The 13,879-nt window shown below is 41.0% G+C and overlaps 1 protein-coding gene across 5 annotated transcripts in view; it reads right to left on the bottom strand.

Annotated features, from left to right (window-relative positions):
- ST6GALNAC5 (ST6 N-acetylgalactosaminide alpha-2,6-sialyltransferase 5) overlaps positions 1-13,603 on the bottom strand; it is a 212,906-nt gene extending 199,303 nt beyond the window's left edge. For all 5 annotated transcript variants that reach the window (XM_037826890.1, XM_037826887.1, XM_037826888.1 and 2 more), the window contains exons 1-2: positions 13,469-13,603; positions 12,422-12,652 (exon numbers count right to left, since the gene is read on the bottom strand). In XM_037826890.1, coding sequence (XP_037682818.1) covers positions 12,422-12,652; positions 13,469-13,483 — 246 coding nt within the window. In that variant the 5' untranslated portion in view covers positions 13,484-13,603. The remainder of the gene's footprint in view (positions 1-12,421; positions 12,653-13,468) is intronic.
- Between the last annotated feature and the right edge of the window lie 276 nt (positions 13,604-13,879).

Here is a 13,879-nt window from a genome sequence, read left to right on the forward strand (position 1 = left end):
TCTTTCTCTGGTTCCTGGGTCTGATGACATCATCTTTACCCTTCACTACTGGCAGCACATCCAGTCAGGGTATTTTATTCTCCATTACGTTCTTTCTCTGAGTTGTATTTCTGAACTTTTGGATTAAAAACTCATTACATTTCAAGCTGAGCCAAAAGCCACACACAGTAGTTAGTGAGAGTAGTGGGAATAACTCTTCAAGGCATTAGAGATGGCTAGAGCAACAGGGCAAAGCTTCACTCTGTCTGGCAGGGGTACTGGTTGTATGAAACATACATGAATTCCTACAAGCCCCTTTCCCTTTTCCATGTTATGATACACAAAGAATGTAATCACTTCCAGCACACCGCTTTGATTGCTCAAAACTTGAAACAGGCAGAATAAAAATAAAATGAACTGGCTTTATGATTTGCAGTACACAGTGGAAGAAGATACCATTTCAGGTAATGCGAGGCATCTTGGAAATCCCCAACAGCAGCCTGACAGATGCGACATTGCCAACGAACTCCAAATATGGATCCCATAAAACTGGAGTTCATTCAGATATATATATTTCCACTCACAATCAAACTATTTTTAAAGAATTGGGAACCAGACTCCCTCTTGACAAATTTTACGTTACTTTATGGCCAATTTCCTTCCGAGGCAAGTGAAATGGAAACTTTCCTTTCCTTAGAAGTTGTTAACAAACTTAAGTGATTTAAAAAAACGATAATTGCTCTCTCTATAATGACATGGGAAATGAAAGAAGAGGAAACCTCTCTCCACGCCATCCTTCCAACGTCTCTTACCTGGTAAGATTTATTATGCAACAAAATCCCCCTTGACAAGGTTATTCAAGAATAAAGCCTCCCTGGTAGAACTGTCACATAATGAAGTTTCTGCCAGCACATTATTCCACACCCCATCGGCTCTGCTGCAGGTGGAGGGTTTAATTCCCATTGTCAGTGTGTAGAATGGCATCTCCACAAACAGCTTGCTTCAGCCTTAACCATAACACCATCGTTTTGCTAAAGTCAGTATGTGGTATTAAGATGCACAGGAAGGTTCAAAATTAGACAAAGTTGAAGCACCATCTGGGATCCTCCAACTCTCCTCACCAACCATTGAGAAGCAATCTTGTAGCACAAACCTTCTGCTTTTCGAGAAGCTGAATTCAAACTGTCTATAAAGACCCTGTGGGGTAGGGAATCATATACTCGTGGGCAGGCTGAAGCTTCAAAGATGTCTTCATCCCCAGGTCACCAGCATCACACACTCTGATCACAGCAGCACTCTGCTAACTGGTCCCTCCTCCTATAGTCAAGGACTGCTCCAGTCTATGCCAGATTGAACACCAAGTGACCCACTGAAAAACACATCTGATGGTCATTTCTGTAACATTCCCTTCAAAGACTTCCCCCAAACTTTCAGGATAAAATAATTCTATCCAAATCTACATTACAATTTTATGTCTGTTTCTACATATGTTCTACAATTTTATGTCTGTTCATCTTTGCCTCCTGGGTCCCTAACACAATTCCAGTACAAGGTAGGCTGACAATTAAGCTTGATAAATGATGGAATGAATGTAGTCTAACCTCCTCTTGTATAGCTAGCATATGCCTAGGAGTTACACGACTTGCCAAAGAGCTTACAGCAAATGAAAAGTTTGAGCATGTTCCCCTGCTTCCCATGATGACAAACCATCCTCAAACATGGACATTTCTGTATCTCAACCCCTGGTCCACCATTCTAGAAAGATCAGCAAATGCAGCTCTGTATTGAAAGGGGAACCAGAACATAAAGACATACATGCCATGCATGCAAAGTCCTTCTGCCCCTACTTATCATTCTTTTCCATTCCTAAGATTAAATAAGTCTATTAGCCAGACTGATTCAAATCCTTCACATTACCTATAATTCAGAAAGGAGTCTTTCCACTGAAAATTCATTTATTCAACAGAAATTTACCAAGCATCAACAGGTAAGAAATACTGTTTAGAGATACTAAGATGGGTAAGTAAGAAAGCATAGTACAGCCAGGAAGACAGGCATGTGGACAAATAATGGTTATATTGTGTGCACATGTACAAGATACAGAGGATTCAGATATTTTAGCACTTACCAATGTATAATAATTATAATATTTATTGATTCGCTATGATTTTCCTGTGGGCAGGGACTAAGTCTTTCATTTTCTTTCCTCTAACACATGGTAAGTTCTCAGTCAATATGTAGTTAATTGATTGATGCGTGGGTGGTATAGGAGCAAGTCTGATCTACTCTGCACAGTGGTCATATCTGGGAAAACTTTCAAGAAGAAGTACTTGAGTTGGATCTTAATGAATGATTAGTTCTTTGCCTGGTGGACAAAAAGAGAAAGGGTATTCTTTCTCAAGGAAAGGCAGGCAAGTGTGAAAAAACAATCTGTGTTCCCAGGATACGTGGAACCTGAGCTGAGGGGAGCTGCATTAAGTGAGGTTAGAAAAGTAGGACAGACAGACCCTGTAGGGTCGTGTGAGCCTTCCTAAGGAGTGTGAACTTGATCCTCTAGGCAAAAGAAAGCCATTGGAGGCACGTAAGGAACGTGAGCAGATCTGTAATTTAGAAATGCAATAATGCAGGCAGTTCAGTCAGTGGAGATGTCCCATCTGTGCAATTAATTCCCAGAATATGCTTTCTTGTAAAAAAAACTGTTTAACTCTACATTTCAGTCTGCTGGAGTATATTCAGACTATGAGGTTCTCAGAAACACTGCAGACACCTTCTTAGCCTTAAAAGAGAATATAATAATAATAATAATAATAATAATAATAATAATAATAATAAAGCTTCTTTTCCACAATGAGCTACAACTATATAAGCTAATTTACCTTACTAAAGTAAAAATGGCTTCCTATTTCTCTAAAGTAATTCTATCCCAGAAAAAGTATTACATAGAAGAATTTTGGGGGGAATCAACAGTACTTGCTGAATGACAATTTCTCAAACCCTTGCATAATGGAGCCACTCAATGATATGCTTTCTTCTCAACTGTAGGGAAGGTAATTCAGCTAAATGAACATCATGGCATGGTCATAGCAATTTCTGCAAATAATTAAACATGACACTCTTTTTGGCTTGGTTTACTTTTTAAAGGGAAAATTTACTCTGGTTTTCAAATTGTTCCAATTACAACTGATACCATACATTTTATGCAGTCTTTAGAGCCCCATTGCTAAGTTAATTGTTGGTGGAAGGCTCTTTTCAACTATCCAGAGGCACACTCTCATATTCATTCCAGAATAATAAGGTGTTTAAATATTTATTTCTTTCCAATACTGGGTAGGTGTAGGCTCTTTATTTTAATAAATTCTGCCCAAATAACTTTGAGCCACTGCTTAGAAGATATTGGCAATGGATTTCCCTTATGGTAACAATGTTCACTTCAGAGACCCACAGTTTGGGCCGAATTCTACCACTAACCATGACCTTCGGCAAATCACACCACCACTTGTGAATTCCTTTTGATGATTTTTAAGTTTTTCTTCTAGCTTTGAAATTCTCTGAGCATGTTTAAAGGGCTCTGATTAGTAACGAGAACACAGATCTGAATTAGTTACACAACTACAAATTGTAACAGGAGAAACTGATACAGTCATGCCTCGTTTTATTGTGCTTGGCTTTATCATTCTTCTTAGATATTGTGTTTTTTACAAATGGAAAGTTTGTGGCAATCTGGCGTTGAGCAAGTCTATCGGTGCCATTTTTCCAAAAGCTTGTGCTTACTTTCTGTCTCTGTTTTTGCAATTTTTGCAGTATTTCAGTCTTTTTCATTATTATTATATCTGTTATGGTCATCTGTGATCTGTGATCTTTGATGTTACTATTGTAATTATTTTGAGGTGCCACGAAACACATCCATTTAAGACAGTGAACTTGATGAATGTTGTGTGTGTTTTGACTGCTCCACTGGTCAGCCATTCCCGCATCTCTCTCCCTCTCCTTGGGCCTCCCTGTTCCCTGAAACACAACAATATTGAAATTAAGCCAATTAATAACCCTACAGTGGCTTCCAAGTGCTCAGGTGAAAGGAAGAGTCTCACATCTCTCACTTTAAATCATAAGCTAGAAATGATTAAGCTTAATAAGGAAGGCATGTCGAAAGCTGTGATAGGCCAAAAGCTAGGCCTATTGTGCCAGTTAGCCAAGTTGTAAATACAAAGGGAAAGTTCTTGAAGGAAATGAAAACTGCTACTCCAGTGAGCACACTAATGATAACAAAGAGAAACAGGCTTATCACCAATACAGAGAAACTTTGTGGTCTGGATAGAAGATCAAAACCAGCAACATTCCCTTAAGCCAAAGCCTAACCCAGAGCAAAGCCCTAACTCTCTTCAATTCTATAAAGTCCGAGAGAGGTGAGGAAGCTACAGAAGAAAGGTTTGAAGCTAGAAGAGGTCATGAGGTTCATGAGGTTTAAGGAAAAAAAAAAGCCATATCTATAACATAAAAGTGCAAGGTGAAGCAGCAAGGGCTAATGTAGAAGCTGCAGCAAATTATCCTGAAGATCTAGCTAAGACCATTGATGAAGATGGCTACATTATACAATAGATTTTCAATGTAGATGAAATAGCCTTCTATTGGAAGAAGATACCATCTAGGACTTTCTTAGTTGGAGAGGAGAAGACAATGCTTGGCATCAAAGCTTCAAAGGACAGGCTGACTTTTTTGTTAGAGGCTAATGCACCCGGTGACTTTTAAGTTAAAGACAACGCTCCTAGGATTCCGAAAATCCTGGATGACAGCGCTTCTGTTCAGAACATGATTTACTGAATATTTTAGACCTACTGTTGAGACCTACTGCTCAGAAAAAAACAAAACAAAACCATTTATGACTGCTCATTGGCAATGCAACTGGTTACCCAAGAGCTCTGATGGGGATATACAATGAGATTAATGTTGTTCTCATGCCTTCTAACACAACATCCATTCCACAGCTGATGGATCAAGGAGACATTTTGACTTTTAAGTCTTATTGTTTAAGGCTATAACTGTCATAGACAGTGATTCTTCTGATGGAAAAGTCAGTTTTAAACCTCCTGGAAAGGATTCATGCTTCTAGATGCCATTAAGAACATTTGTGATTCATAGGAGGAAGTCAAAATACCAACTTCAACAGGAGTTTGGAAAAAGTTGATCCTAACCCTCATGGATGACTTTGAGGGGTTCAAGACTTTAGTGGAGGAAGTAACTGCAGACATGGTAGAAATAGCAAGAGAACTAGAATTAAAAATAGGAGCCTGAAGATCTGCACAAATTTCTGCAGTCTCATGAGAGAACTAACAGATGAGGTGTTACTTCTTATCATGAGCAAAGAAAGTGGTTTCTTAAGAGGGAATCTATTCCTGATGAAGATGCTATGAACATTGTTGAAATGACAACAAAGGATTTAGAATATTACATAAACTTAGTTGATAAAGCAGCTGCAGGATTTAAGAGGACTGACTCCAATTTTGAAAGAAGTTCTACTGTGGGTAAAATGCTATCAAACAGCATTGCATGCTACAAAGAAATCTTTTGTGAAAGGAAGAGTCAGTCTATGTGGTAAATTTCATTGTTGTTTTAATTTGAGAAATTGCCACAACCACCCCAATCTTCAGCAATCACCACCCTGGATCAGTCAGCAACCACCAACATCAAAGCAAGACAGGCCCTTCAACAACAAAAAGATTGCAACTCACTGAAGGCTCAGATGATGGTTAGCATTTTTAGCAATAAATTAAGATATGTACATTGTTTTTTTAAATCTTCCTGTTGCACACTTAGACTACAGACAGTGTGGTGTAAACATAACTTTTATATGCACTGAGAAAAAAATTTATGTGTCTCACTTTATTGTGATATTAGCTTAACTGTAGTGGACTGGAACCAAACTTGCAATATCTCTGAGGTATGCCTGGATTTATGATGTGGAGCTACTCCTTTTCAATAACTTCAAATGGTCAGAACCTCTTGAAGTAGTCTTATTTTACATGAAATTTAAAACCTTAGTATAGATATGTTCATCTTTCAACAAACATTTATTGAACACCTATATATCAGATATTATGTTAAAGGCTGTGGATACAATGACCAAAAAAAGAGAGAGAGAAATCACTTGCCTCCAAAAGCTAATTGTCAAGCAGGGAAAGCAGAAAATTGTAGACAAGAAATAACAATAAACCAGAATAAGTATTATCCTGCTACCATGGCTAGGAAAACAAAACCTACAGCTCAGATCTTACCTAGGTTATAAATCAGGGAGGGCTTCCCTAAGGTTGTGCTGTATAAATTGAGAATATGCATGCTTGTGACTTTTACTTGGGAAACCTTATTGAATAAAGCATTCAATAAAAATATTTATTTGTCCCAGGCCCAGACTAAGTGTTTAAGACTAAAAGAGCTCGTGAAGAAGAATCTGAGTACTTCTCATAAATGCTCCTTCCCCAAAATTTTATCAATTATTTGATCATACATTCCCTGATTCCCAAGGGGATTATTTTCTTGGATCAAGTTCACAAGGTATGGGTAATAACATTATTTAAGAAACAATCATTCGTTTCCTTTTTATATTTAAGATTGTTCATAACAGTTCAGACAGTATTATCTACTGTTTATAAAGAGGCATAAAGGAAGCTTTCAGCAATGACTTGATTAATGATATGTTTTAACTTTCCAAAGTCCTTTCTCATCTTTAGCTCCCTTTATTCCAGTATCTACAGGAAAGAAATTATACTGTACTGCCACCTGATCCTAGAGGTTTATAAAAACTCAGATTCCATGTTTCCAGGACAGATCAGATTGCAAATATTCTGTCTTGTCACTGACCTAATTATGTACAGATTTATCATACCATGAATTATAAGATTTGGTTTGGATAAAAGGATCACCATATACTATGGTGACCTAAGCCATGCAAAAGGGAAATCATAAACAGATTTAGTATTTTGAATTTAAAATCAATCCACTTTGAAGTTGCTTTGAGATGCAAGATATTTACTTGTTATTTATTGTATGTTATTTGTATCTACATATGTACAAATACTTATATATATATATACACATGCATATATACACATACACATATATGTGTATGTATATATAAGAGGCTACTAAATAAAAGAATGTTCGTTTGAGAGTTTCATAGCCCCTAAAGTAATAATAATATTTATTTCACCGGTGGAGAAAGATCACAGGAATTGCCTGCTTTTTTAACATCAATGCCTTGATCAATTGTTTCCTGGTTTCATATTATTACTCAGTTTTTGTGTTATTGAATTTTCTTGCTTTTTTGTGTTTTGTTTTTTTCCCAATAAGTTTCTTTGAAGGTAGGGAGTATGTTCTTCCAGAATACCTAATTTTACAACTATTAGGCATTCAATGAGTATTTGCAAAGAGCTATGATTAGTTTAAGAATCCAGAAATTAATTAGCTACAGAACTACAAATTGTGATGACTAAAAATGTTTCAGTCTTTCTCAAACTTTAATGTGCACAAGAGTCATAAGGGAAGCTTGTTAAAAATGCAGATTCCTAAATCCCCTTCCCAAAGATTTTGATGTCTTAAATTATTTCCTCCTATCCCTTCTCATTACTTATTATTATTGTTATTTTATTTTTGCAAAGCGAAGTTAGGAAAAATGAGTCTCAGTCAAAACATATCAAAGCCTTGGATTTCACTAATGTTTCTTTTAGAGAAAGGACTTGACATAAAGGTGAGGCAGCTCTGTGTCCCTCTTTCCTTGCTTTTCTTCTTTTCTTCAGTAAATATATTTTGTACTATCCATTAAGTGCCAAATACAGTTCTAGGCCCTGGAGTTAAACTGGTCTAAAAGATGGACAAATATTTAGCTGTCCTGGCACTTAGATTCTAGGTGAGGGGTTGGGAGGGCAGAGAATAAGCATGTAAACTTGCTTATTGTGGGCCACAAGAAGGTGACATGTGATCTGAGGACTGAATGACCAGAAGGGACCAACCATGCAAAGATCTTGGGGAAAGGCCTTCCAGGAGGAGCGAATGGAAAGTGCAAAGGTCTGGAGGCAGAGCAAGTGTTCAGGGACTGGCAGAAAGGTGAGCACCCTGAGAGGGAGCCAGGTCAAGCTCACCCACCAGATGTGGTCTAGGCTTTGGCATGGAGTTAGCTTGGGATTAACCCAGTGGGAAGCTGAAGTAATACTCGTGGTTCTCATCGAATTAAGGAAGGCCAAGTATTTTAATAAATGTTACACAAATACTTTTGCTATTAAAAAGAAACCACCTTTTAAGACTCCTTACCCGTGAAAATAGCTCTTTCCACGATTCCTTTTGGTCGATGTTTTGTGGTAATAGGGTTCCATCATTATTGGCAGGTATTGCATTTTTGATACCTAAGCATTTAAAATTACCTTGCTTTGGAATTCTTCGCGATCCAAATTATTTATTATTCATTGGATGACTCAAATGTCATAAAATGAGGTCTAATAAATATTGTATACTTTTATTTGAGAATTTACAGACTTTTCTAAAGGAGGGATGTTTATTCCATATTTTCAAAATAAGTTACATGGCATGTGTCTTTTTTTCTGGTTTTGAATTATTTTTCAACTCTTGCATTGTTTTGTGTTATCATGCGAACTGGACGTCTACCAATTAATAGTTTTAGTACTACCACCACTAAGCCGTTTTGTTTTGCCTGAAAAACTGCGTATTTAAGGAAGAAAGGAAACAAGAACAAGTATGTTAGTGGTATGTGTAAAATCCATCTCTGGGAGCTACTTAGCTTAGGAGAGAGCTACTTAGCTTAGGACAGAGCTACTTAGCTTCAGAACCCATTGATCACTAGCTTTTCATAAGGGATCTCAGAGAAGGACAGCCAGGTGACAGTGGGATTGATGTGACAAGGGCTCCTTTCCACTGGAAATGGGAATCAGCTCACAGTTACATTTCACAGCACCCACCAGATGGCAAATGACTTTATCTGCCCAGACCAGATCCAGACTGGAGACAGAATGGCTCTCCATGACCCCTTTGACTCTGCTATGAGACTTGGAGCTTTCCTCTGAGGGTAGTTTTGCTCGATTTAATGTGTATGTATTTGTGTGGCTTTTTTTTTTCCTCAGTTTGATTATACATTATATGTTGCAGTTTCAAATCCAGAAGGTTCCTAAAGCAATGAAAACGGGCTTCCTTGCTTTTACCTGGCCAATTGGGTTAGAAATCAACGGCTTTCAAAAACAGGGAACAAGAGAGTTATGGCAGGATGCAGACACAGTAGGTACAAAGAAAAATATGTGGCAAGATGGAAATGAGTAGGTAGAACATGCATGTGAAAAGGTCTGGGGAGAGGGGTTGGAAATGGAGAGAAAGAATCTGTCTAACAGAAAACGGAATGCCTTCGCTATCTTGAGAAACTCTGAGCAGCTTTCATATAATCAGGCTAGAATTATAATTTCAGCTCACATCATTTGTGAAAGAGGAAGTAGGAAATATGACCATGGAAAGTGATTTTTTAAGCTTCAACACATATTCCTCATCAGTGATCACTACCTTGACTTGCAGCATATCTTTCAACAAAAAGCACATAGTGATTTAATCCCAATAATTCAGTCTGTAGCCATATGAGACAAGACTATCATTGCAGACAGACTGTAATTTGTGAAATTCAGGTGCTGGGGATTAGGACCACCTGTTGAATTTAATCTTGGAGTTATAATGTTAACACCATCATGTAACTGAACATAAAACTACATATTTATCAGTCTTGAGGACCTACAGCTACAGAGATGTGAATATTTTCCTAAATGGCATATGTAACTCATTCTAGAGTCTCTAAATCAACAGCAAAAAAAAAAAAAAAATCTGTTGGAATTATGATTCAATATGCAGCCTATTGGTGGCTTGGCGGTCATCACATTCAGCATATCCTATAATTTTTCTAAGGCCTGATGTGAGAGTGAAAACAAGAAAGCAATCAAAGTATCATCTGGCAACCTGGTAAGAATAGAAAAGCTTTTATTTCTTACCCTCTCCTGTGTTAACTGGACCAAAAATTCCTGGCACTATTTTAACTCACGATTTCCACCTCTGCCTAAACAAGTCTATAGGAAGATCCCAAACAGAATATAAACATCAACTTTTAGAGAGGATATAAACATTTCATACATGCACCTTCAGATTATCATCAGAAATGCAACTCTGCCAATTTCCAGACAGCTAAATAGTAGAAGTAAAGAGGGTCAGTGATTGCATTTTGAGCAGAAGTTTCTATTTAGTTCAGTGGGACATGAGATAATGCCAAGAAAGACAGTACTGATTTTAAGATTTGCGTTTTTTTCCTTTGCTTGGGGTGGGGGAAGCTCAGCTGAAACCTTCTTTGGGTATGGAATTTTGTAAGATATTAGTTTCCTATGAAAGAATTTCACTAAATTGATAATTATCTCCAAAGACCTTCCTGGTCAAATTCATAATTCTCTGCTAAGAATTCTAATGACTTTTACACAATATTTATCATATAACAGTTCACCATTTGTAAAACCCTTTTACTACAGATTATCTCAATTTCTCATTTAAAGTCTCGACATTCCTTCCAAAGTAGAAAGGGGCTATTTGTTCCTCATTTTAATGAAACAAGGCTCTGAATACGTTGAAAAGTGGAATCAAATATATTTGCATGAATAAATATTGTTTTGAAAATGAACACAAGGACATCGTATTTTGTCTTATAATATCAACATTAAGCTATCAAAATTCTTCTTTGGTGTCTGACCAGCAGTAGAGCACAGGAAGGAAAGTTATCAGGAATCTTTTCAGAAGTCGATCAAAACTTTCAGCAAATTTACCTTTTGACATTCTTCTTAATCAAGGCTTGGCAAATGTTACATGGTCATTTGCACTCAACAGTAGCCATGAAAATCCACCAAGTTCAGTATATTTATCATATACCTGTTAACCAAAAACATCACATCCATCCACAGCCAAAAGCCATTGTCTATACTTCACTGGAACTCCAGCCTTTATCGGTCGCTTGCACATGCAGATACAAAGGTTGTAATCAATCAACAACTTGGAAAGAAAACTGAAGCTGTAATTGTAAAATTGATGGCCTTCTGCTTTTGGATTATAAGAGACTACCAGCACCCTCTCCTTGCCAAAATCACTTTCTAGTGACATCTCTCCTTCCTTTCTGCCTCCCTGAATTTTTCTATGCAAACTCCACCTTTTGAAACATATCAAACTTTCCTTGATCCTTCCAGCACACTGATCTTTCTCATCTCTGCACCCCTACAGCACTTAATCTTTATATCTGACATTTACTATGCATCTCTATATATCTATGTTTATCTATCTTTCTATATACATTTCATGGGATGTTTTTTCCAGAGGCATTCAAAGTTCCCTGAAGATTTGTTCTGCTTTAAATTCATTTGTACCCTCCCAAATCCATAGCACTATGCATTACACAGGATGAGTGGAAATATTTTGATTTCCACTTGCAAAAAAAGTTTGGCTTTTTCTTTTGTGCACAGAGAGCAATCTTTTCACACAAAAGGAGCACCTGTTAAATATTACTTTGATTCACAACCAAAGTATTTAGTAGAATCGTAGGGAGGTTTCAAGAAATCCTCTAGTTTTTATAAAGCAGGTACAGAGTGGAACTGCACTTTAATAAAAATATGTTAGCAGCTCCAAATAATGAGAGTTAAATTTAAACAGTATCAAAATATCTTTTCAGAATCACGAAACTTGATTAGGGTTCTCCCAAAGGCTTCGCACATTGAAACCAGAGATTTATTATTCCAGGGAGACGAGGTCCAATTTTTAAAAAGTCATCTTATTAATTATTAGCCATACCATTCCGGGGGACTTCCCGGAAAGGAAGACAGAGGAAAACAGACTCTCAACAATGAGTTTCAAACCAATGGAAACCGGACTTGTTCCTCATGGCTTCCGTGTCTGTCTGGGCACCGCTCCCCAAGGCTGGGGTAAGTCAGCCCAGAAAAATCAGGAGGAGAGATCAGGCGGGAACCTGCCAGCCGGAGCAGAGGTCGAGCGCTGGCAGCTCCCCACCCGGGTTCCCCGTTCCGAGTCCCGAAGAGCGCTCAGTCTGGTACCCACGCCATCCTCCGCCTCCTCCCACCAGGGCGGGAGCTGCAATTCTGGGGACAAGGGGAGTTCTGGTTCCAGGGCCAGGCCCTATTAGGAAATCAGGCTTTGGGGTCCACTCATCTCACCCCTACAAACTTTGCATCTTTCTTCAAATAGGAATTCACAGCAAGTACCAACTATCCCAATCCACCCCAGCGGGTTTACTCCCCTCCCCCCTTCCAGCCTCGGAACGGCACCGACTCACGGCCCCTCTTAGCCCCGGGACAAGGGGCAGGCTCAGCTGTGTGGGGATGTCCGCGATGGGTGGCGGGCGAGCGGGCCGGCGAACCATCACCTTGTGGTCAGCCACGCCGAGGTATCCATCCAGCCGCCGCAATCCCGCGGGGGCCCGGGAGCGCGGCGGGGGGCTGGTCTCCGCCGAGGGCTGCGCGCTGCTGGTCGCCGCCTGCTGCTGCTGCTGCTGCTGCTGCGGGGGCCGCTCCTTCTGGCCTCCGAGGCTGCTGTACACGAGCAACAAGCTGGTGCACATGGTGGTGAGCGCTAAACACACTGCCAGACCATGGCGCTGCGGGAGGGCGGGAGAGAGCAGAGAAACGCCGCTGAGAGCGGACCCGGGAGGAGCATGCCTGGCGGGGACACCCAGCACCAGGGTTAGACTGGCGGGAGACGTCCGGGGGCGAGAAGTGGCACCGTCCCCAGCCCCAGCCCCGGCCACGCGCAGCGCGGGGAGTGGAGGCGCCCTCCCCGCGCCTACGGCTGGAAATGCTCCCGGCGCATCTCTGCGGTCGGCCACCGCCGCCGCCACGGCCCAGATCTCTCGGCAGGGGGCAGGTGGTGCTAGGCGCCGGGCTGAGGGAGGGAGAGAGCGCCCGGCGGACGAGGGCAGGGTGGGCTCCCACCTTGGGGAGGGGGACCTCTGCCCCTGCCCAACTACTGAAATCTTTAGCCCTTGCACCCCGACACCCACCCACCCTTCCCTGCACCGCTGCAGCTCTACCTTGGAAATTCTTTCAAGTTTGAAAGGAAACCAAGAAAGTCTGCAAGCATCCCCTTCCCCGCACCTCTTAGTTTTAGCCAAGCTGTTGCTTTTGGCCATTCCCCATCCCGGGAGCAATCCTCCCACACCTCCACCTCTCCTCCAGCTCTCCCCCGGTCCCTAGGACCTCTCGCGGGAGATTCAGGAGCCGAGGAAACCCGGGTTTCCCATCCCGGCCTGGGATTCCGAGCCGAGGAGACACGGAGCAGGTGGAAAGTTGTCCGTTTGTAACAGGCGACCTCACGGCGCAGGGTTAGACGCCCCCAGGACTCCTCTCTGCGTCCTGGGGACACAAAGCCCAGGGGTCCCCGCCTCAGTCCAGAGGAGTTGCAACAACTGACTCACCATCAGGGTCTTCATTTTGGGCACCTCTTTTGTGCGGAATTCTCAGGCACGCGCGTCCGGGGCCACTTTTTCCTGGAGGATTTTCATGGTGGGTGGAGGGGCGGTGGTGGCTCTGCTCGTCGCCCCGCGGCTGGCCGCGGCTGAGCTGGCGCTGGAGCCGCGGGACCGGGGAAGCGCCGCTGTTGCAGAGATTAGAGACAGAATTAAAACTGAACCGGACCCTCGTAGTCTCTCAGTGATCTACACAACTGCCGCCTGCCGCCGCCTGCTGGGTCCTAAAACCCTTTGCATCGCCCCCCTTCCCTGCCCCCAAATAATAATCTCGGCAGCCGAGTGGAATTTCTGGGGCGAGAGAGTTAACCGAGCCAGTATACCCACCTTTTTGTCCGAGTGCTTATTTACCTTTCATTA

The sequence above is a fragment of the Choloepus didactylus genome, chromosome 2 (assembly GCF_015220235.1).
Source record: "Choloepus didactylus isolate mChoDid1 chromosome 2, mChoDid1.pri, whole genome shotgun sequence".
NCBI lineage: Eukaryota > Metazoa > Chordata > Mammalia > Pilosa > Megalonychidae > Choloepus > Choloepus didactylus.